This window comes from Dromiciops gliroides, chromosome 2, assembly GCF_019393635.1.
Source record: "Dromiciops gliroides isolate mDroGli1 chromosome 2, mDroGli1.pri, whole genome shotgun sequence".
Lineage (NCBI taxonomy): Eukaryota > Metazoa > Chordata > Mammalia > Microbiotheria > Microbiotheriidae > Dromiciops > Dromiciops gliroides.
In genome coordinates, this window is record NC_057862.1 from 199,019,212 (window position 1) to 199,045,001 (window position 25,790).

The following is a 25,790-nucleotide window of genomic DNA, read 5'->3' on the forward strand; positions in this document are numbered from 1 at the left end:
TCCTCTCTTTGGCATTCAAAGCCTTTTATAGATTGGCCCCAGCATGTCTTTCCAGGCTGATTACCTATTTTCCCCATCATGAACTTTAACACTGTCCTACTTGTCCCATGTTACAACATTCTATCTCCCAACTTTTGAGTTAGCCCTCAAAGGGCAGTCGCCCATTCTCAGAACTTCTAAATCCTTTTTGGGTTCAGTACAAGTACTTTTTCCAGAAAAGGCCTTTTTTGATTCACCTGCTATTTATCTGATTGACCTGCCTCCTGCCAAAATCACTTTGAATTTATTCTGGATATGTCCCAAGAGGCAGTGTGGCATAACTGAGAGCTGACCTTGAAGCTAGGAAGACCTATGCCTTGGCCATATACTGACTGTGTGACCCTGGGCAAGTCATTTAACTTCTCACTGCTCAAGTCACCTCTCTAAGATGCTCAGTCGCAAAGAAGTCACCAACCTGCACTGGCAGAAGGAACTTCTTCATTTGAGCATCTGTTATGCTTATGACATAGATTCAGTCCCTAGCCTTGTGTTTCCTATATCTACTCAGCTATGAGCATGTTGTTTTTCCTTCAGTAGAATTTAATCTCTTTTAGGGCAGGGATTGCTTGCAATGTAACAGATGCTTACTAAATTCTTATTGATTAGATGTGATTTGAGCAAATAAATATATCTGTTACTGGGCCATATCTAGGGAAATGGAGATCAATTGTGATGTGTTTCAGATCTTTGAAAGCAAACCAAAATCACTAACTACTTGCTCATACTAAGAATTAATGATGTAGAAAACATTGTGAATTTTTTTTTTAAATTAGATTTTGTGGTTTGAAAAATAATCTGTAAAAAACACAATCGTGCCTTCTTATTAGCAGTGGGCCCAAGCAACTGGCTAAGATAGGAAATCTAAATTTCAGACAGACCAGAATATAAGTAGTTGAGGATCCTTGGTTCAAGAAATACCCAAATAATAATAGGTTTGGACCAACTGTCTCTCTTTTCTCTTTTCCTCTCCCATTTCTCTCCCCCTCTCCTCTCCTCATTGGAAAAGCTTTAAGGAAGTTTGGGATTACATAAGGATGCTTAGTAAACAGTCAATCTGAAAATGACCTTGTGCTCACATAAACTACCCCATATTATGTACTTTAAATATATGTAATACATACACTTGCATAGAAAGAGCACATTGTAGTGCTCTATGTCAGCTACTGTGATTATTATAATGCATATGCATTCATATTCCCAAAGTCTATGTCCTACACCAACTCTCATAGTTGGTGATCCAAAAAACAAAAATGCTATCACAGCCAAAGGGGGAAAACAGCAACAGGAAGGCTTCCTGAGAAAGGAAGGTCTAAAATGGAGCATACTTCTGCTGTAAGCAATGAGTTAAAATTATAAACCCTAGAATTTTTCCAGCCTGAAGTTTAGGGTTAAACTATTCATCAAAGAGCAGAGGCTTATGATGAGGATTATGAAGAAATAACTGTCAGAATACAGCAAAAAGATTAGTGCAGAGTACATCTCTTAGGCAGTTCCTAGGAGGCACTCCAGATATGCATTATGTGCCTCTTCCAAATTAAGCAGAAATATCTGGATCTATCCAGTTACCTTTTCCTTTGATGTGATTTGCTGTAACTGACCTCGCTATTTTTACAGAAACATGGCAAAGAGGGGGAAGTGGTGAAAAGCACAGCAGTGTGCCTGGAAACTGGTGCAACAGCATCATATGTAGTGGGTTGGATTAGATCGTTTTCCCTTAAATCATTTGATGGTGAGTTTTAATTAGATTCCTTGTAGGTAAAAAGGTTTTCTTTGGTTACCTGTTTGCATACTGTATCTACCTCTTCTAAGTTATAGACTTCCAAGGATGACATTATAAAATAGGGGCTTTTTACGATCTCAGAATTTATTTCTGGAAAAGCCAGCAAATTGAATTTGGTGTAGTAAAAACACTGTCTTGATAAAAGAATTCTCTGACTGACTGCCTTTCAAACGGGCTAAATGGAAGCGCAGCTTTTTTCCTTTGCTTGACTGCATCTATCTATTGGGAAGAACAATTACGATCATTAAGCTTTTATATACATAGCACTTTCTACTTCCAAAGATTTTATGGTCATTTTTAACAAAACTATTTATTCATTACCTTAATGCTGAAGGCACCTCAGGGTAGGGGGGGCATCGAGGAGAAAGGAAAGGCATAAAGAAGTTAAATAGTCCTGGGTCATCCATGCTCTCCCGGCAGAATTGGAATACACAGCCTGGGGATGGATGTATACAATGCCCAAACGATCGCATGAAAACTGAAAAATCCAATCCTCCAGATGCTTTGCCCAATGCTGAAATACTCTCTAGCTCTAATACAAATGGCTTTTTACCATGTTTTAGTATTTTCACTTTTCATTTGCATCCTCAGTGCTTAGAATAGGGCCTGTCATTTAGTAAATGCTTGCTGAATGATTTTTTTAAAGTGCTTTAGAGTAGGAGTTAAACTAGAGTCCATGCACTGTTTTTTTAACATAATATTTTAATTGGTTTTCTTAATCCCCCGTACTTTTTTGTACACATAAAAATATCTGACACAGAAAAGGTTAACCGCCTGCTTTATGGAAGACATAGAGCTAGATAGTGCTAGATTTCCATCAAGAAGACAATACTGCTTCTGACAACCAGTTTTGTAACCATGAGAAAGTCTGCGTGCCTCAGTTTCCTCCTCTCTAAAATGATGCTGGTCATGAAAATCAGATCTGTTGTTCCTACCTAACAGGATTGCTGTGAAGCACCAATGCAAAGTGCTTTGCAAACCTTAAAGCACCATATAAATGCTGAGAGTTATTGTTATTGATGTTGTTTTGTTACATGTAATGGAGATCTGATTGTTATTTCCTCTGGGTCATCCCATGGTGCACATCAGAATGCGATGCACTTAGAAGGGATCCAGTCAATCCTGCTGGCAAGCATTTATCAAATGCCTGGCTTCTGTCAGGCCCTTTGCTAGGCTCTGAGGATACAAATACAAAGAATAAACCGATCCCTACTTAGAAAACGTTGACTAGACGGTTTTATGCCAGCCCCACTTATAGGATGGTAGGACTCTATCAGAAGATTCTTTTCCCCTGCCTTAAATTCAAAAACAAAAACAAAAACAGCACTTGCTGTCATTTCAGTTGCCTGCTCCTTACAAAGGACAAGGAATAAACCCCTAAAAGATCACAAGACGTAGCAGTCTGTGCCTTCCAAATCTGATGGGGAACGGGATTCCTTAGTGCTTGGAGTTTGTCGTGCTCTGAATATGAGCCTCCAGATCCTGGCGTGACTGGTGACTTGGGGGTCATGGTCACATGATGTCATGCTCAGAGTGGTGTTTCTTTCAAGCTTTTATATCCTTTGAGAAAAGAGATTCAGCTGGGCTCTATAAGCCCCTCTGTAGCCTGGCAAAGCAAGCTGCGCATAATCGCTAACCGAGGTGGTTTTGGAGAAGTTTATAGAATTGCCCTTACTTTCCACTAATGGTCAGTTTTACTGCGTGCTGATAAAGAATGTAATTAGACTATGGACACATTGAATAGTGAATACTTTGCTCTCACCGCTTTTATTCTCATTCCCAAGCAATGTAAATAGAGCCTGAAACAGTATAAAATTAGTTGAACTACATGACTAAGTCAAGTTTCTCCGATTTTACATACTGAGTTTATTTTTAGGGTGTATATCTAAACACACACACACACACACACACACATATATGGTATAGATTTCCCCTGCCCCCTACCTCCAACTCTTAGAGCTCTACACAGAATCACACATTTTAATGAGTTTAGGGCACAGGTGTTAACAGGAAAAAAAATAATGATGTTTGCCATTCATCTTTCAAATTAAATAATGTGTTTTTAAATAGTAACTTTTTTCATAATACATTATGGGAACAACATTTATCTGTCACATTTTAAAAGATGTATTTGTAATAAATGTAAATTACCTTTAGAAAATCAGTAATTAGGCTCATCAAAAAATAAACAATCTGCCACAAAAAAGATAATCTTTAGCATAGTTAAGTATAATAACTGTTATTTGAATAAGTTAACAAATTAGGGTAGATTGCTTCTGTAATTCATTTCCTATAGCACGAGTTTAGGTTACAACATTAAGCTTCGAAGGGGGGGGGGGCAACTGGAAGCTCAGACTTTGGTAAAATATGATTCCCACATTGAGTAGCTCAGGTTTCCCTTTTTTAAACTAGATTGAGCCAGAGTATTCATCCCTGGGCTTTTGAAATGGAAAAAAAATGGAATCTTTGTGTCACTTATGGATATAAGATCATCTCAAATTTAACAATCAATAACTGTCTTATTAAATATGAAGAGTGGAATTCTAAAAGGGGAGATTTTTTTAAATGATGGAAACCAACCTGTCATCTTGAGACAAGATTTTAAAATTCTGTTTTTACCCAAATTCTATTAACCTGTCACATATCTTTCTCTGCATTGTATTTTTGGAGCCTCAGGTGTGTTTGGGTAAAATAAGATCCCCAATTAAGACAAAACCCAAAACAAAGAACATTGATTTGCTCTCTCCTTCCTTTATTCCTCAAATGGGGCCTTTTTCAGTAGTTATGAAAGCATCACATGCTACTGGGGAATCACCTGTGATAAAAGCAGCAGTGGATTCCAGCATCAAAGGCAAATCAGGCTAGAACATGATCCTATATAGCCTAACTACTGCTCATCTCAAAACATCCACACCTTCCTCCTTGAGTCAGTTAGAAGTACTTGTTAAAGGGTGCACTATGTGCCTGGAACTGTGCTAAGTGCTTACAGTACCAAGAAAGGCAAATAGTTCCACCCTCCTTTCAAGGAGCTCACAGTCTAATGGGGGAAGATGACATGCAAGTAACTATCTACAAACTAGGAACTATATGGGGTAAATTGGAGATAGTCTCAGAGGGAAGGCACCAAGGGGCCAATATAAAGAAAAAGATGATTTAACAAAATGGTGATATCTTTTATTGTGGTTAATAATTCCTAATTTGGGCACTGACTGTGTGTGTGTGTGTGTGTGTGTGTGTGTGTGTGTGTGTGTGTGTGTAAGATTTGAGAGGAGAGGACCTGAATCATTCAGACAATAATGTGAGGCAGTAAGGTAAAATACTGGATAAAGCACTGATATTAAATTTAGGAAGACCTGAATTCAAATCCTATCTCAGACAAGTACTAACTGTGTCACCCTGGAAAAATAATTTTACAACTCTCCATCTTTTTTCTCATTGGCAAAATTAGGAGGTTGATAATAACAAATATTTTACAAGGTTGTTGTGAGGATTAAACAAGAAAACATGTTTATAGAACTTTGCAAAACTCGAAATATTTATATCTTAGTTATTATTGTCTCAATGCTTCAATTCCCTCAGCTAGCATGAAATAATGGAAAAAGTTGCCACAGACCCTGAGCTGGAAGGGACATTAGAAGCTAAATTTGGGGCATCTAGGTGGCGCAGTGGATAGAGCACCAGCCCTGGAGTCAGGAGGACATGAGTTCAAATCCAGCCTCAGACACTTAACACTTACTAGCTGTGTTACCCTGGGCAAGTCACTTAACCCCAATTGCCTCACCAAAAAAAGAAAGAGAGAAAGAAAGAAGCTAAATTCAATCCATTTATTTTACAAATGAGGAAACTGAGGCCTGCAGAGATTAAATGGCCTGTTCCAAGACCACGTAGTCAAGTAAGTGGTAGAGTTAGGAATCAATTCCATGTTCTCTGATTCCCATTCCAGACCTCTTTTCAAGACATCACATCCCCATTAAATGCCAATTAAGAGAAAATAAGGGGGGGGGGGAAGCTAGATGGCACGGTGGATAGAGCACCAGCCCTGGAGTCAGGAAGACCTGAGTTCAAATCTGACCTCAGACACTTAACACTTACTGGCTGTGTGACCTTGGGCAAGTCACTTAACCCCAATTGCCTCACCAAAAAAAAAAAAAGAGAAAAAAAAAGATTTTTTTCCCCTTTCTTTTCTATTTTTTCTTTCTTTCTCACAGGAATTATTTCAGTTTACTTTACCTAAATTCTGATCATGATAGCAACTCCAGTCAACCTAATTTAGCCTCTTCTTCTATGCTGGTTGAGTTGGATGAAAATTGCATTTCTATATTTATAGATTTACTTAACCAGTCATTTATAGGAACTGCATATGGTAAATGGTATTCCTGTGGAGTGCCATTCTCCTTCACAATGCATGTATCTTTAATCACATAAAGACTGCACATACCTTTCAATGAGATGATTTGTGTACCCGGGGAGGATTGCATTCTACCTGTGCATATTTATATGCTGGTCCTTGTGAAGGTTCAGTAGGTTTTCTTCACAGGTTAATGTTTTACTGTTAGGATGCGATACAGCCTGGTCTTTCAGCTGCTCTGCCTTCAGTGCGAGGCCTGGAACTATAGTTTTGGCTAAAGCAGCACAACCATCTTCCAGTGTCCCAGAACCACCTGGCTTCCCAGAACCACTCTCTCCATTGCTCTGGCTTGGAGCAGCAGGTAGTACTGAGCTCACCTCACAGATGTTTGAAGTGTCAAAAACATTACACATTTCCTCTCCACTGTCAGATCCTTTCTGGGAAGTGGGACTTAAAGTGCCCGTGTCTGTTTGATCACTCGAGAAGGAAAACCCACTGGTGTTAGAGGAGGTTTTAGTCCCTTCCGGGGAAATTGGATCTTTCTCTGGCACTGCACCTTCCTCTGGTGACTCACTGGAGAAGTAGCCTTGCTGTTCACCTTCCTCGTCATTAACACAAGCCTCAAAGAAACACTCGATATCCTCTTTTTCATCTAGGCCTGATTCAGGGAAGTCAGTTGGCAATCGAGTGTGGCTTTTCTCTTCTGTGTAGCTGGTGACCTCCCCACAGTCACTGTCATGAGAAGAGAGGGATAGGTAGGAATAAAAGTCTCCTTTTCTGAGCTGGATGGGCCTGTGAGAGTGCTCTAATACTTTTTCCTTGATCTGAGTTAATGATGTGGGAGTGGCTGCCTCACTCTCAGGTTGGGATTTATTCTTCAGGGCAGTTGAAGCCATGTCAATGATCTCCTTAACAAAGTTGTGTACTGAGCAATCTTCTGTGTCTCGCTTATGTAAAGCATCCGACTCACAGTTGCAACAGGAAATTCTATCATCCATAGCAACATTTTCTTCTGTTTCACTGGGCTCCAATGTCGGGAGGTGATCAGCAGGCTTTTCAGCTGTTCCGGGTGCATTGTCAGATGAAGATTTCAGTAGTGCAGGATCTGGTTTGTTGATCACACTGGTTTCAGTGGCATGTTCTGGACAAGACTTGTCAGTAGGAATAGAAGCCGCACTTTGAATTTCAGAAAGCAAGTAGTTTTGACATTCCTTTGGAGGGTTCCTGGAAGATGGCGGAACAAATTCCTTCCCATCCATATTTGAATCATCAGAGCTATCTGTAAAAGCTTCACACATGCAACTCTCACTCTCGAAAGTCTTATTCTCAATAGGAACAAGACCTTTTGACACCTTTGAAATTCCATCGGGTGTTTCCCTTGGTCTTTCCGGCACACTTTCGACATTGCCATTTTCCATGTCATCCACAAGTGGATCTTTATTGGCTTTGGAAACGTTCTTCTTATTTTCTCTCTTTGTCCCAGACTCGTGCATTTTAGAGGAATTTTTACCATTTCCATTATTTTCAGGCATGTGCCTTATGGAGCCATTCAAAAGGGCCTCAATATTCAGTGCCTCTGTGGCATTAGCTGTCTCACTGCTACCTCTATCTTTGCTGCACTGAATTTCATCACTGAGGTTACATCTCCTCTTTTCTCTTGACAGTGAAAACTTTGGTCTAATCCAGGTCTGCAGTTCATTCTTGATGTAATCCAACCCTGAGATCAGATTGCATTCTTCATAAATCTCCTCATCAGTTGCGATGCTGGAGTCATCCTCATCTTTGACACATAACTCTTCTTCAGTCAAGGTGAGAGTAGAGCTGGAAAGTAGATCACTATCATCTTCATCATCTGTGCAAGCAGAGGTGCAGGAGACGTTAACAATCATGCTGACATTGACATCACTCTCATCTGCCACCGAGTGAGTAAGACGTTTCCTGAAGGACGCATTCGAATCCTGTGGGATTTTGTTCCTGTGCAACACAATGTCCTCTGAGCAAAGAGAGAGCTCATCGCTGCTACTAAGTTCAGTGAGAGAGGCAGCCGAGTCTTCATTGATAGAGGATGCTATGTCTAGCGATAGTTGGCCAGTGAAGGACATCTTTTGGGAACTGCTTTGGAGAGTGATGTCAGAAACACTCCGCTTTATCTTTTGTTCTGAGGGGCTCTGGATATTCTCCAAGCGATTCAGGAGATCTAAAGTTCTTTTGCTCAGCTCACCAACGGAACCACTGCTCACACTGATGTCCTCTGAGCTGTGTCGACTAAAGAGATCTTCATTGCTTTTATATGATGTTAACCAGCTTTCCAATGATGTGCTCCGTTGAAGGCCATCACTATTTTTCAAGATGCCTGATCCAAATAAGTCATTTCCTGGTGAAAGGGACTCTAAGGAAGAGCTTTGGGAGAATAGAGAGTGTGGCTTGGCACTTTGCATGCCAGGCAATGTCTTCTCTCCACTGCCACTTTTACAGGAATTGGAATCCCTTTCATGGGGTGCACTTGCCAAAATAGATTCGTGGGGAGCTGCATCTGGATGTAACTCTGTAGTCTGATGTTTAGATTTGCAGGGTTTTTTATCAAAATAAAAACCATGAAGCAATGGGTTCTCCACATGTGCTTTTTCACTCTGTGATTGTTTCATTACCATTGGTAATTTGAGTTTTGAGCCTTGGAGGTATGAGTAATCATAAAATGTAAACACATCATGTTTTCCCTGTAATTCTTCTTCCAAACAATCAGGGGTATGCTTGGTAACACTGTTTAAATCTCCATCTTTTCCACTTACACAACACACTGGTGATACGGGTGACCGAGAACTATTTGGAGGTTTAATGTCTTCCTCCTCATCTTTAATTTTTTGTTTTAATATGTTAACTACATCACTCATGTGAGGACCTGGGTGTTCAGTTTCAGGGTAACTCAGGGGTCCTTCCATATCATTCAGCAGGCACATTTCAGAGTTGGTTGTGGTCTCAGTATCCCCTTCACTGACGATGCCACTTTCACTCCCAGAGTGTCGGCTCATGTCTCTTCCATGGCATGTGCAAGGTTTAACCAAAGTGATCCCACCTACAAGGTCTGGCAAAGATTTGGTGGATGAAAATGAAGAGTCTTTACTGAGACTTTTTGTTAAAACTTTAGGCTGGGTTATTCTGGGGAGCTTGGGACTGGTTTTCAGAAATGGCATGTGGTTCTCTTCATAAAGTTCAACATTGTGAAGGCTATAAACTTGGTAGATATGTGGGCTAGAGGGAGCAGTGATGCTAGATCCATAGTGAGATCCTCCTTGGTCACTAGCATATTCTTCATAACTTCGGTCCTCACTGCCTGCATCCTCCAACTCGGATTTCAAGTTTGCCATGGTGTGTGCATGTGTGTGTTCCACATCAAGATTATTGGATTCTTCATTTAAACTGATTAATTTGTTACTTATGTCAGTTTCATCCCATTCTAGGGCATCTTCACTTGTCCCATTTAGATCCATCAGGCCATGGTCAATCACATTCAAAACCTCCTATGAGAAACAAAAGAGAGGAAAAAAAGTAAAAAAGTAAAAAATTTCTGTTTATTTTCTTAATTGGTTAATACCAGATTCTTCTTTCCAGAAAAAATGCATCATGAATACTGCTATTAAAAGTCAAGGCATGGGGCAGCTAGGTGGTACAGTAGATAGAGCACTGGCCCTGGATTCAGGAGGACCTGAGTTCAAATCCAACTTCAGACACTTGACACTTACTAGCTGTGTGACCCTGGGCAAGTCACTTAACCCTCATTGTCCTGCAACCCCCCCCCAAAAAAACCCAACAACAACCCCAAAACACACACAAAAATCCAAAAAAACCACAACCACAACCACCACAACAACAAAAGTCAAGGTAAATGTAGTCTCATATATACTTCCAAACCATACCCAGAATCAGGCCTCTAGTGCCACTTTCTAGGCATCTCCACACCTTGCCATTGTGGGAGTATACTCTAGACCCCACTCCCATTTTTATTCCCCACCCCCATTAGACTATAAGTTCCTCAAGGACAAAGACTGTTTTGCTTGCTTGTTTATGTAACCCCAACACTTAACACAGTGCCCCAAACATAGTAAACACTTAATAAATGCTTCATCTAGCACATGAAGGCAGTGGAATGGATTCACTGAGTCTCAAGTCAAGAAAACTTGACTTCAAATCTAACCTCAGATACTTATTGGCTGTGTGATCCTGGGCAAGTCACTTATCCTCTGCCTCAGTTTCCTCAATTGTAAAATGAGGATCCTAACAGCACTTTGTTATGAAGACTGACTGAAAAAGCCACTGTTGGGAAAAAAAAGTACTCCCAACTCTTTCCTCTTAGATAATAATAATAAATGACAATTATACAAGGGTGACCCAAAAAATCTTAGTGCAGTTTTAAGCTTTAATAGCTTAAAGTTATTATTTTTTTTTCAGGGCAATGAGGGTTAAGTGACTTGCCCAAGGTCACACAGCTAGTACGTGTCAAGTGTCTAAGACCTGATTTCAACTCAGGTCCTCCTAAATCCAGGACTGGCACTTTATCCACTGCACCACCTAGCTACCTCCATAAAGTTATTCATTTTAATAGCTTAAACTTGCACTAAAACTTTTGGGATGCCTTGTATAGTGCTTATATTTGCAAAATATATTCACAGAGCATGTTATATTCATTACCTCATTTGATCAAGACAACAACTCCATGGGGTAGGTGATGTTATCATCAATTTGCAGATGAGAAAACTGAGGCTCAGAGATATTCTGACTTGCCTTGGGTCAAAAAGTGTGTTGGGGAAGAGAAGAAGAATTTCAAACTGAGATCTTCAAGAACTATTTTATTGATATCACATTACCTTCTAAAAGATTTCCACTTCAAACAAGCTTCCTCCCAGAAAGTTTGCAAGCAGATAAGTAACAGATGCAGATGGGCATAGGAGCCTACTTAAGCACACACACCACCAACCCCAGCAGCCTTGTCCATAGTTCTTTTACTAAATGGGACCATGTAGGTGTGTTGGCGCTTGTACTGCAACACTTCTGTAGAACAGGGTGGGTGTATTCATGAAGGGTGTTTTATCCTTTCTTGGAGTCTGCTCTTTATCCCATAGTAGGGAGGGAACATTGAGCACATGCCACATAATTTTTTTTTTTTACCCAATCTATGATTTTATCACCATGGGGAGTTTCTGATGAGGGTTCTTTCCCCCCATAAGGATCAATGATTGCTCTGAAACTTAGAGTTTGATTGAATTGCCTGAGTATACTCAGAAGTTAAGTGACTTGACCAGGGTCACACAGTCAAGAGGAACCTGAAGTATAACTTAAACTGGGATCTTCCTGCCTCTGAGGTCACTTGTCTACCTACTACACAGCATGTTCCCTCTCTCTGCCATATTGCTCTGTGTATGTCTAAGTAGGCAAGCTCACCTAGAAGACGCAGCTGGGGAAGGAAGCCTGAGGGAGAGATATGAGGTAGCATGTACAGGACATGGAGGCCAAAGAATAACAGTGTACTCCATGACCCTCGTTTCAGCCTGGGCCTCCGGCCATCATCAAAGTGAGATGTATCTGTGGAGAACGTACCCAACAACCTTTCTACCACCAACACCAATATCTTTCCAACTTCTATCAAAGGACAAGTAATCCCAAGAGAGCCTTGGGATTAACACTGGCCAAGAGATAGCTTAGCCCTTACAGTCATAATTCAAATGAGCAAGCCCTGTGGAGGAGAGGCCAGTCATCTTCACCAGCATCTGAGTAGCTGCTACCCAGTTGGCAAGCCAGACCTCTTACCCAAAACACTGAGGATCCTGAGGGAGAGACAAAAGGCATCATGTGCCAGAGAGGTGGAAGCACTAGCAACACCCCAACCATCATTTTCTTTAAGACTCGTGGAAAGCAGTGTCTATACAACCACTGACACCACCACCCCCGCCCTCCCAGGCCCCAGAGCACTAACCCTATTTGCAGCCTAGCCCCTGCTACCATCATGTAGGATATCAATTTTATAGAGATGTGACCAAACAGTTGCCTCCTCAGTAGTCAAAATTACTGAAGATTCAGAAAAGGAAATTCTGACTAAAGTCATTGGCATTTTCAAATGGTTCAACATTAGAAATGGATGGGGGGTGGAGCTCAGCCAGATGGCACAGTGGGTAAAACACAGGCCCTGGATTCAGGAAAACCTGAGTTCAAATCAGGCCTCAGGTTACTTCTGGGGCAGAGCCAAGATGGCAGAGGAAAGGCAGTGAGCTCTTGAACTCATGACACGGTCGCTCCAAAAAACATTGAAATAATGCCGTAGGACAATGCCTAGAGCAGCAAAACCCACAGAAGAATATGCTGAAATAATCTTCTAACCAAGAACAGCTTGGAAGGTCAGAAGGAGGGAGCTGCTGTGCTGAGACAAGAGTGGAGCCCAACTCCACAGTCACCCTGACACAGAGCCAGTCCCAGGAAGGCCTCACCAGAGAAGGAGACCCACAGAGCCTCTAAATCAGCTGAAGCACCAGTGTTGTCTGGAACTAAGCTCACAGTCTGGTGAGTGGGCTGAGCCCTTGGCAGGGGCGAGACTATGGGGGTCTATGGTGGTGCTGAGGCAGAACTTGGGTTTTTCACCCCCGCTGGGAACCAGGAGGTAGGCTTGAGTAGCAGTGGGGGGGGGGGCACAGGCTCATCAGAGCTGACAACCACAACACACAAAAGCTGGTTGATTAGCAAGTTGGTATGGGGTCATCTAGAGACCAGGGAACAGGCCAGGTGAGTGAAGAACCTGGTCCTCCTTAAATCATACCGCCTGGGACTTCTGAAACTTGGGACAATGCAGGTTGGAAACAGTGCCCCACTTTAAGGAGCTAAAAGTCAAGTAAAAGAAAGGCAAGATGAGCGGACAGAGAAAGGTGAGGACAATAGAAAATTTCTTCAGTGACAAGGAAGATCGAGGTGCACCCTCAGAGGCAGATGTCAACATCAGGGCTCCTATATATAAAGCTTCCAAGAAAAATATGAATTGGTCTCAGGCCATAGAGGCACTCAAAAAGGACTTGCAGTGGGTGACTGTCTTGTGTCTGAGGCTGGGTTTTGGCTGGGATCTTCCTGGGTCCTGGGTAGATGCTTTGTCCACTGTGTCACCTAGCTGCCCCATGATGACATCTTTAGGGTTAAATTGAGGGGTGAGGGGAATGCACTGGGGGAGGGGGGAAGGGCAGAGGTAAAATCCTACATGAAAGAAACAGGAAAAAGCTTATGAAGTGGGGGAAGAGATGGGGGAGGAGCAGGGCAGTAAATGAATTTTACACTCATCAGAAAAAGCTCAAAGACCTTAAACTCATCAGAGTTGCCTCAAGGAGGGATTAACACACATACCCAACTGGGTAGAGTAATCTATTTAATCTGGGCAGTAAATGAGCCTAACATTCATCAAAATTGGCTCAAAGACCTCAATCTCATCAGAATTGACTCAAGGAGGGAAGAACATACACACTCAATTGGGTTGAGTAATCTCTTTAACCCTGCAGGAAAATAGGAGGGAAAGGGGATAAAGAGAGAGGGGCAAAAGAAGTAAGGTCAGATTGGGGGAGGGGACAGACAGAAGCAAATCCCTTTTGAAGAGGAATAGGATGAAAGAAGATGGATAATAGGATAAATATCACTGGGAAGGGAATAGGATGGAAGGGAAACAGTTAACAATAGTAATCATGAAAAAGAGAAAAGGGGGGGAAATTGTACAAAAAATATTTATAGCAACTCTTTGTGGTGGCTAAGAATTGAGAATCAAGGGAATTGTCCATCATTTGAGGAATGACGGAAGAAACTGTGGTATATGATGGGGAGGAATGGTCTTGTGCTATAGGAAATGGCAAACAGGATGATCCCAGAAAAACCTGGAAAGACTCATGAACTGATGTATAGTGAAGTAAAGCAGAGGTGGGAGGACAGTGTGCATAGGGACAGCAGTATTGTTCAACGAGCAATTGTAAATGACTTAACTACTCTCAGCAATGCTATGATCCAAGACAATCCCAAGGGACTAATGATGAAGCTTACTATCCACCCCCATAGAAAGAACTGATAAAAAGAGCACTTGTGGATTGTACATATATAACCTGGTTGCTGTGTTGTGGAGCGGGGAGGAAACGGGGAGGAAACGGGGAGGTGGGGGGGAGAAAAATTTGGAACTCTAAATCTTATGAAAATGAATGTTGAAAACTACCCTTACATGTAACTGGAAAAAAATTAAATGTTTGTCCCTAAAAAACAAAAAATCTGGCCTCAGACACTTGACACTTACTCGCTATGTGATCCTGGGCAAGTCACTTAACCCTCATTGACCTGAAGAAAAAAAAAGACATAGATCTGATCTAATCAGTGGAAATTACACTAAAGGAGATGCATAACCAGCTGCTTTGCTGCTGTGACCTAAGTACTATGGGACCTTTCCATCTGACTTATGGCCAAAACCTCCTACATGTATTGACTCCTCCATTAGAATGTGAACTCCCTGATATCAGGGACTTTCATGCCTTTCTAGGTATACCCCTGATTCTTAGCATAGTGCTTTGCACATAGGATAAGACCATTGTTGTTGTTACTGACTCATTTCAGTCATGTGCAAATTTTCATAAGCCGGTTTTCTTGGCAATGATACTGGAGTAGTTTACTATTTCTTTCTCCAGCTCATTTTACAGATGAGGAACTGAGGCAAACAGGATGAAACGACTTGCTCAGTCACACATCTAGTAAGTGTCTGAAGTTGGATTTGAACTCAGGTTCTCTTGACCCCAGGGCTCTATCCACTGTACCACCCAGCTGCCTGATAAACACTTAACGAATGCTTTGTTCATTCTATTCATCTACCTATTCATTCATTGTAAGCTCCCTTATAAGTAAGTACTTAATATTATGAATTAGAAATTCTTTCAACAGGTTAACTGGGGAGGGAAACAGTTCACAATATTTTAATTCTTCAGTAGGTGGAAAAAAAAGATTCGTCTGAAACATTAGAAATCCTCAATCCTTCCTCAAACTGATAGTTAAAGGATCACACACAAACATATTAGGTATAAAATATCCATTAGCACTTTATTATACTGGATATGTAAGAGATTATCTCTATAGCCTACTTAAGTGTAAAAGAGTCCAGTTACAAAGTAAACATTAATTAAAGGATATTTTTAAATTTTATAACAGAAATCTTTCATGCTTCCAATATTATAGCAGTTAATCTAATACACTGGCAGTCATAACACTTGCTTAGGTATGGAATACATTCTCTGTGATGAATTTCTATTAGAATTTCTGTTTATTCTTTGCTTGCTGATAAAGGAAGTACTAATGACTGGTTAGCATGGTTAATGAATGTTAAAATCCTCAGCTGTAAGAACAATCAATCAGTCTAATCAAATAGTATATTAATTTCAAATATTGTCTGTGCTGACACTGTACTCTAAGGAAGTGCTAATAAATAATTGAACTAGTCTTTCAATAAAAAAAAAAGAGGGTGGGGTAAAAACCTGTTATTCTCTGATACGGGAGGACAATTTCTAATGGTGCCCCATATGATATGGATGTATTTTTAGACATGCCACACCAATAACTTGAAATTCATACAGGCATCTGGGATTTGGTCTATATGCAAGTTAGGTAGCTTGTTCACTGACTCAGCTTTTTGGCTCCAGAGGCTTGGACTATGTAGCAAGGAGAGATGTATTGAAAACTTGATCCATAGAAAGCGCATGTGAGTGTTTGCATATACATGCATTCATGCACAGACACAGACACAGACACACAAACACACACACACAAACAAACACACATGATCTGCCACAAGAGACAGAAAGCAAGCTTCAGAACTTGGGAAGATATGAATTTAACATCTACTTCTGTAACATACTGCGAATATGTCCCTGGGCAAATCACTTAACCTCCCAGTGTCCTTAGGCCAATCTAAGAGTGTAAATGAATCATCATTTGCTAGTCTTCATTAGGAGTTGGAACACACCATTGAAACCATAGTTCTGGATCAAAAATAAACATTTTAAGAACATAAACTTTCTTCTAAAAATGAACCAAGTTGAAAAGTACTGAAGAACAAGTTAATGGAAAATATTTACCTGGGGTGCCTATTTTTCCTCTCTCCCATAACTGGTTGATTAATGGGTACATATAGTTTTAGGCAGCTAGAAATGTAGTGGATAGAGCACTAGACATGGAGTCAGGAAGACCCCAATTGAGATCCTACTTCAGGTACTAAGTAGCTGTATGACCTTGGGCAAGTCGCTTCAACTTTGTTAGCTTCAGTTTCCTAATTGGTAAAATGTGGTTAATAATAGCTCTTACCTCACAGGGTTGTTACAAAGATCAAAGAAGATAATACATATAAAAGACTTCACAAACCTTAAAGCACTTTATAAGCACTACTATTACTGCTACTACTACTAAAAATACCCCCAAAAAACAGAAGATGGGAAACTCTCATTGTGAGAATGAAGGCTGATGGACAACCCATGTGTTACACTAGCTCCAAGAAGTCAAGAGAAATCCAGGAAGGCCCCTAGAATCTTAGATCAATCCCTTGTGTTAAGCTAATGGGAAGATAAGAACAAAAGTTGCACTGGGTAGCACAGCATCTGTCTTTGCAGGGAACATTCATCAGTGAGATCATAGATGCATTTAAGATCACAGATCCTATCACTAATCCTAATAGTTTGCTATATTTCTTGACATATTTAACTTTCTGTATATGTTTCTCAGGAAGATGAATAGAGACCTTTCTTGACCTGGTAAGAGTGCTTCTTTTAATGTAGGTTCTTAGCTGCCCTGCTACACTATTTGCTTAAATTGAATTTGTAGTCTAGAATGATGTTGAGATCATTTTCATGGAAAGTACTATCTGGATACGGTCTCCCACATCCCATATGTATAAAGTTGAAATTTTGCACTTTACATTTAAAATGTAGCTCTTAACATTTGTTTGTATTAACTATCACCTTAATAGCTTAAGCCCATTATTCTAGGTGGTCGTGATATTATGAATTCCAACTCAGTCATCTAATATGTTAGAGGTAAATGGTTATATGGATGGTTCATAGGATTCAGAAACATAAGGGACTTTAGAGGTCGACTGGTCCAACCCCATCATTTTATAGATGAGGGTACTAAAGACTTAGGAGGCGGAATTACTTTCTAATAGTCACAGAACTAATTAGAGTTAGGCTAAGATTTGAATCAAGTCTCCTGACTCCAAGTCTAGTGTTCTTACTACTACTTTATATCACTAAATTCCTTTTACTATCTCTTAAGTATGGAAATTTCCCAAGACTCTTAGGCTCTTTTCCTCCCCCCCTCCCTCCCCCCTTCTCCCTTTTCCCTTCCCTCCCTCCTTCTCCCTCCTTCCCTTCTTCCCTCTTTCTCTCTCTCTCCCTGGCTCTGTATTTCTCTCTCCCCTCCTTTCTCTCCCTCTCCTCCCTCCCCGCCAACTCTCTTCACTCTATTCTCCCTTTTCATAATCTCCACTTCCATGATTCTAATGATTGTTTCAGTGCATGTGATTCCAAAATCAATATATTTGCTCATTATCTCTCTCTTGAGCTTACTCAAGCCCCACATTTCCAGTTGCCTGTTGGGTGAACGTATCTATCTAGATTTCCTTCTGGTACCTCAACCTTAAGACAGATAAAACCAAACTATCTTTTCTCTTAAACCTGACTTTCTTCTAATATGTCAGATACCATCTTCCTGCTTGAAACTTCAGAGCCATTTTTGACTCTCTCTTCGATCGCTTCTAAGCAATTGCCAAATTTTTTCAGTTCTATTTCCATAATACACTTATTGTACTATCACCTACCCATTACCCTCCAATAACATAGTTTTTTCAGTCTAGGCCTTCATTAACTCCAATATAGGATTTATAGTGTCCTCCTAACTGACTCTTCTAGCTTCAGTCTTTCTCTTCTCTACAATCCATCCTTCATTTTGTTGCTAAAATAATGTTCCTATTACATAGTTCTGAGCATATAACACTCCTGCTTAAAGATATCTAGTTGCAGCCCCCCCCACCCCCCATTGTAGATAAAATACAAGCTCTTTAGCCTGGTATATAAGATCCTTCATATGTTGAATTATCTTTATAGCCTGATTTTCTACTACTTTTTTTTTTTTACTCACTCTGCAGCTTGGTCAAACTTGACAACTGGCTATTACCCAATCCTGCCCCACCCTCTGCTTCCTCCACACCTTCACATAGGTGGTTCTCTCCGTTATTTTTAACTCCACCCATATCTCTGCATGTTAAAACACTTTGTCTTCTTTAAGGCCCAATGCAGGTGCCCCTTCCTCCATGAGGCTGTCTCTGATTTCCCCAGATGTCAATGATCTCTTTCTCTTTATATTTTCTTCTAACACATTGTCTTGCCTCAGTAACATTCTACCCAGTATTAGGCTTACTTTAATATATCAACCACCACCACCCTACCTCTATCCTTCTCTCACCATCACACTATAAGCTCTTTGATGACATTTTCATTTTTGTATCCTTAGCACAGTGCCTTGAACAGAGTAGATGTTCTTAATAAACATATGCAAAATTGTATTGAATTGATCCATAAAACACACATCCCTGGACTAGGAAATGAGATGAGTTTGAGATAGGAATGGCACTAATTAGAATGTTTCCATAGGGGCAGCTAGGTGGTGCAGGAGATAGAGCACCAGCCCTGGAGTCAGGAGTACCTGAGTTCAAATCCGGCCTCAGACACTTAACACGTACTAGCTGTGTGACCCTGGGCAAGTCACTTAACCCCAATTGCCTCACTTAAAAAAACAAAAAAGAATGTTTCCATAGCTCAAAAGCTTACTTATTAGAAATTATTTATCTATAGTAATGTAACTAAGGAAAATAATATAATCAAAGGCAATAGGATTTGGTTTAATGCTTTCATTAGCAATGGCAACCAGTATTGTAGCATGGATCCAATAAATACTAACTCATAAAGATGGTGGCATTCACTACTGGCATGCGGGTGAAAAACCTGTTTTAAAAGGTTTATTATTCACATTTCTTCCAGCTTTGAAGGCTAGTTTGTCTTACTTGGTGATGAGTTAATAACAGAAAAGAATTGTATTTTTCCAAACTGACTAATATTCTGGCTATGAATCTGATGTTTAAGCAGCTATTTATGTTGTGGGGATTTTTTGAGAGGCAGGATTTTCCTGCTACCTTTTTTTGGGGGGGGGTGGAATGAGGGTTAAGTGACTTGCCCAGGGTCACACAGCTAGTAAGTGTCAAGTGTCTGAGGCAGGATTTGAACTCAGGTCCTCCTGAGTCCAGGGACAGTGCTTTATCCACTGGGCCACCTAGCTGCCCTCCCTGCTACCTTTTTTAAAAAAGTGCAAATGTTTTCACTTTAAATCCAAGGGCTAGATATTAAAATTCACAGCTGATGGTGATAGAAATAATAAGCAAAAACAGTTCCTACCCTCATGTAGCTTATGTTCTAATGAGGGAGATAACATGTATATAAATAGATATATACATACATAGTAAATGGAAAGAAGCCTTAAGAGGAAGGCATTAGTACCTGGGGAGACCCAGAAATCCCCTCTGCAGAAAGAGGCACTTGAGCTTTGATGGAAGCCAGGGCATCCCAGTCATGGAGAGGGGAGATGGAGCATTGTGGATGAAGAATAGTAAATATGGGCCAGTATGGTAAGACAGAGTGTATGGAGGAGAGATATCCATGAAAAGGATTCAAAGACAGAAGGGAACCAGGTTGAGAGGTGTATGAAAAACTGGCCCTCTCTCTAGCAAGATCATTTCGTGCCTTTCAGATCATTTTGTGGCTACACAAGTGTCCCTTGGAAGGTCAGTTTTGGCAAATAACTTGTAATGTTTGCACATTAATTTTTAAAATACTTTAAATTTCATCTTTAATTTTTAACTTTAATTTTCTGTTTTATAATATATTAGTTCAATAGTACATAATATACATATGTGTAAAAATTATAAATAAATGTGTGCACGTATATATGTATGTATATATGTTGGGTATGAGTAGCCAGAATATCATTTTATTTATTTATTTTTTGCTGATAGAAGTAATCAAAAGAGTTTGGAGATGATTGTCTTTGCGAGTTCTTGAGAGCTAATGTTAACTAAGTGGAAATACCTAATATAGAGATATAGTAGCAATGCCTAACAACCATAGCACACCTAACCCAACTAATTCCCATATCAGTGGAAGTTCTTAGTCAGAGATCAGAAGCAAAGAAAAACCCACGGTTGTCTTGACCTGTTGGGATTTTTTTGTAATAAGTGTTTACTTGAAGCATGACAGATAGTCTCAACTTCCAATGACTTTTAAGTTGATGTTGCAGCTACTATTTGCAGAATAAAAGCCAAGGTGGGCAAGACATGGGACGATGCTTCAAGTTTACTTTCTTCCCATGTTTTATGGACCTCAGTATATAGGATTTCATCTTTGGGTCCTTTCTAACTGGGAAGAAGAAGGTTTTGTAATAGTAAATCATAGCCGTTCTACTTTGTTTATTCTAGGATCAGACAGACTGAAACATGGTTAGCACAGGGGTATGACCTTATTGCATTCATCATGACCAAGATTTCCTTGCAGAGTGACATTTTTTTGCCACAGATTTTTAAATCATATCTGTGCCTATTAGTGATGCCCTTTTAAGGGCATTGAATTTTTTTATATCATTCCTCACAACTAGCAAGACCATATACTTTTCTATATACGATCCTTTCTGGTTCTCTTGCCAGCTTTATGGAGCCCAAGACACTCATTAAATGACCAAAATAATTCTAGTTCAGTGGGTTGAAGTCTCTTTATGGTGGGAAATGGAGAGAAAAATGAATGGCTGCTGCTGTAATGATGCTGGGTGGAGGTGGTCGGGTTACAGGGCTTATGGCAAAAACAGTCATTTATTAATTATAACAGAATGGACACAAAGCTTTGTATGCAAAGCACTTTGCATGCAGGTCCACTGGTCTTTGGGGGAGTTACAAAAATGATCATCTAAGGGAAGAGATGAAATGTATAAGATGAGTTATATAAATGAATGAGTCATAAAAATAATCATGCCAACCTATAGCTATATAAGAGTATAATATAGATTATGATTTTTCTAGAATGAGAAGGGGAAATACGATTTTTAAGAAAACCATTTAACCTCTCAAGGCCTTAAATTTATTAAATTAAGGATAAATGATTTGCTTGGGATCACATAGCTAAAAAGTATCTGAAGCTAGATTTGAACTCCAGGTCTTCCTAATTCCAGACCCAGTACTCTTATGTACTGACTCACCTAGCTATACATACATGTTTATATGCATATATAATTTATATTTATGTGAAATATAGACTTACATTAAAGTTTATATATCAGTTATATTGCTTACATATGAATAGAGACATCTATAACATTCACTTAAAGAAAAAAATATAAACTTTTCTTGCCTGGCCCAGGTAAGAGTAATGCTGATGAGATTCTCTTTTTCCTCTATACTCCATTTTGTATTTGAATAGTATTCTCCAGTAGAAGCTAAGTATTATGAAATAGTAATTTGCACCATGTTCCTCCTCTCCTTTCCCTAGAGTTTTTCTTCTGGATATAAGCATCTTTTTAAAAAAAAAACACTCAGGCCAGTAGTTTATATCTTTCTGTTCGTTCCTGGGCCCTTAGAGACCATGGTAATTTTAGAGGACTATTTTAGTCTCTCTTCCTCCTATTATGATGTAAACATGATCTCAATTAAGCCTTTTGAGTTGTTCAAATTGTTTATATTTTAAGATTCTTTTTTTCCCCTCAGTTAATCAGTAAGGATTATTTATGTGCAAAGCACTGTGTTAGGTGTTATAGATACAAAAATAAAAATGAATTAGCTGTCCTTAAGGAGCTTACATTCCATTGCCAGAAACATGTTTGTACATGTGTAGTTCTCCATTGTCTTTACTTTACAAAGCCTCTGCCTAGCTAAGACATTTTCACTAGTATAGTTTGGAAATATAAATTCCGTTAAAAGTCTTTTTTCCAGTTAGAATTATGCTCTACTTTACTGGATAAAGTATTCTTCTTACAAGCCATTTTTCTTTTCCTTTCAACTTAGTGTGTTCCAATCTTTTCTTTCCTACCCTGTAACCTATGTGAAGTCCTATGTAATTCCCATTAGAATTCTATAGAATAGGGCTTCTTAAATTTTTTGTACTCACAACCCATTGTCACCCAAGAAATTTTTACATGACCCCAAGTATATAGATATATAAAATAGGTATATATAAACTTTTATTGTTGCCAAATTTTTTGTCACCCCCACATTCATTTATGTGACACCACATGGATTTGTGACCCACAGTTTGAGAAGCTTTGCTATAGAATATATCTTCCTAACCACTTGCAATATATCTTTTTTTTTATTGTGGATTTTGACTACCTCATTTCCAGTTGATTTGTAACTTAGATTTATATCAGTTATGATCTATGAATTTTATTAATCTTCTGGCTCTAATATTTGGGGCAATTTTTTGTTTTATTGTATTTTTCTGAGATTTTCATGATTTTTCATGATTCCTCCATTATTATATTTTACCCTGTTTTTCAGGACAGTTGTTTTTTACAGTATATTTCTTAAACAGTTTTAACTTTTTTGTTTTTTGATTTTGCCCTATTTTTTGTTGTTGTTTTAGCAATGAAATTTTTATTTCTGTTTCTTCTATTCTTTTTTTTCAAGCTCCTGATCTCATTTCCACCTTCCCCATATCCTCTGGCAAATTAACCCCACAATTACAATCAATCTTTTGATCTTTAATCTCTCCATTTATGTTGACTTCTTTCCTGTTGCCTATAAATATGCCTAAGTCTTTCGAACAATTTAAAAAAGATAAAAAGAAAACTTACTTGACTCTACCATCCCCTCAAGCTAACATATATCTCTTATTCTTACAAACTCCTAGAAAAAACTGTCTACTCTTGTTGCAACCACTTCCTCTTTCCTCAGTCACTACTCAATCTTTCATAATCTGACTTCTAACCTCATCATTCACCTGAAATTATTCTCTTCAATGGTCATTTAATTCTTAAATACAAAGACTTTTTCTCAGTCCTTCTTTTTGACCTCTCAAGCATTTGACACCTTACTTTCTTTGAAGAACTATACCGATCAGCCCACAATCACATCTAATTTCCATTGCGCAAGATGAAATTCTATATGTGTAAGAGCAGAATAATGGGGACCCTTTGGGTATTAAAGAAAGATAACTATTCAAAAAACATTTATTAAGCTCCTTCTCTATAGAGCTCTGTGGTTTATGCCTAGGGAACAAACATCAGATTAGGTAAATAGAATTCTAAGGCCCAGCTCTGTCTAGCTATGTAACAACCCTGAATCTCTTTAGATTCCTCATTTGTGAAACAGATATAATAGTACTTAGCATGCTGCTCCTGTAGGACCACTGTGAGCAAAGATCTTCTTAAATCTTAAAGTCCTATAGTAAAGGAAACTCTTTAAACATTTTTAAAAATTTTATTTTTTTTTGGATCTACATTCTCCCCACCCCACATCAATTGAAAAATCAAGGGTGGTGGGGAAATGTTACAAACATGTACCATCAAGCAAAACAAATTCCCCTATTGACCATGTTTGATTTACATGAATATGTGTATATAATATACTAATATTATATGCACATTTGTGTATTGGCATATTATATACCCATATGAATGCATGTATATATGTGTATACATACATATACATATGCATGGTACATACCCACATATGTTTATTATCTACACTCATGCATGTACATTTATGTGTGTCCCAAAGTCCATTATCTATCTGTTAGGAAGTAGGCGACATGTTTCATTTTGAGACATTTGGAATTGTGATTGGTCATTTCTTGATCAGAGTTTCTAAGTCTTTCAAAGTTATATGTCTTTACTATATTGCTGTTATTGCAGAAACTATACTTCTAGTTCTGCTTACTTCACACTGCATCAGTTCATAAAAGTCTTCCCATAGGTTTTTGTTTATTTGTTTTTTCTTCCCATGTTTTTTTTCCTAAAAACATCCCCTTAATTTTTTATAGCAAAACATAATTTCTTCAGACATATACCAAAATTTGTTTAGTCTTCTGAGTACCCTATCAGTTTCTAATCTTTGCCACCACAAAAAGAGCTACAATAACCATTTTTGTAAATATTTCTACAAAAATGTATTGTGCAAATTTTTGTTTAAATGGGCTGCCTTTTCCTCTTTAATTTCTTGGGGCATGTAAACTAAGTATTATGGGTTCAAGGTTTGTGCTCAGTGTAGTAGTTTTGGGGGCATACTTCCAAATAGTTTTTGTAGAATGACTAGACCAGTTCATAGCTTTACTAGCAATTAATGTGCCTATTTCTCACAGCCCCTGCAGCATTTGCCTCTTCCCCTTTTCTGTCAACTTTTCCAGTCATGGGTGTGAGGCAGAACCTAGTTCTTGCTATATTATTCCTGACAGAATAGTTTAAGACAGTTCTTTGCAAAATTGGAGGATCAATTAGTAGCTCACTTGAGCTGAAGGCTTTATGGAGGAAGAGGTGCTTCAGTTGAGCCTTGAAGGCAGGGAATGATTTCAAAAGGCAGAAAGAGGGTGGCAGAAGGGTAGCAGGGAGAGCATAACCAAAGGCCAAGAGGGGGGCAGAAAAAAATGAGAACAGGGGATGGTGAGTAGCCAAAAACCTCCTTGGCAGGAATGTAGAATTTATGAACCAGAGTAATGTGAGTAAAACCTCAAAACTTGGGTTGGAACTAATAATAAAAGCTAGTCTTTATATAGCACTTTTAGTTTTGCAAAGTGCTCTACATACGTTATCACATTTGATCTTCACAACAACCCTTTTAGGTAGGTGCTATCACTATCCCCATTTTATAGAGGCAGAAACTGTAATACATTGATATGAATCCTGACAGACTTAGGAGATGTGTTGGCTCATTTTGCTGAATTGCTTTTCTTCTTTTCCTTTCTTTTAAAGTGTTTGTTACAGGGAATATCTTTCTGGGTGGGCAAGATAGGAGGTGGGTGGGGGAAGGGACATATTTGGAAATAAAAGGTGATATGAAAACTTCAAAAATAAATTATATCAATAAAATCATTTTAAGAGAATGTAAGGTTTTGAAAGACATTATTACCACTCAACAAACAAATTTGTGCTGAGGCCTGTTATATTGCCAAAAACTACTTAAATCTCCTATATATTGTTAGCCAACTGTATTCCTTCTCTGAGGTCCACTATGTCTGCAGAAAACTCAAACTCTGGCAGATTTCACCAAGACAATATTTCTGTTTTCCCAGGGCCAGCCTTGCTTGCCATTTGGCCAGACTGGCCTGGAGGTGACATTTTCAACTACAGAAATTCTTGAAGCTCTTACATAGTACATAGACGGATGGAATTGGAATCAAAAAGACCTGTGTAAAAATCTTACCTCAGATATTTACTAGTTCTGTGATCCTGGGCAATCAGTTCAATCTTTTTAGGCTCAGTTTCCTCATTTGTAAAATGAGAATAATAATAGCACTTATTCCACAGGGTTGTTGGAAGGAACAAATGTTATAATGTGTATGT

At 39.1% G+C, this 25,790-nt stretch overlaps 1 protein-coding gene across 3 annotated transcripts in view; it reads right to left on the reverse strand.

The window, feature by feature from the left end:
* The window catches only part of AKAP6 (A-kinase anchoring protein 6), a 594,007-nt gene that overhangs the window by 2,982 nt on the left and 565,235 nt on the right, over window positions 1-25,790 (reverse strand). For all 3 annotated transcript variants that reach the window (XM_043983332.1, XM_043983334.1, XM_043983333.1), the window contains exon 13: window positions 6,258-9,685. In XM_043983332.1, the coding sequence (XP_043839267.1) occupies window positions 6,299-9,685 (3,387 nt within the window). In that variant the 3' untranslated portion in view covers window positions 6,258-6,298. The remainder of the gene's footprint in view (window positions 1-6,257; window positions 9,686-25,790) is intronic.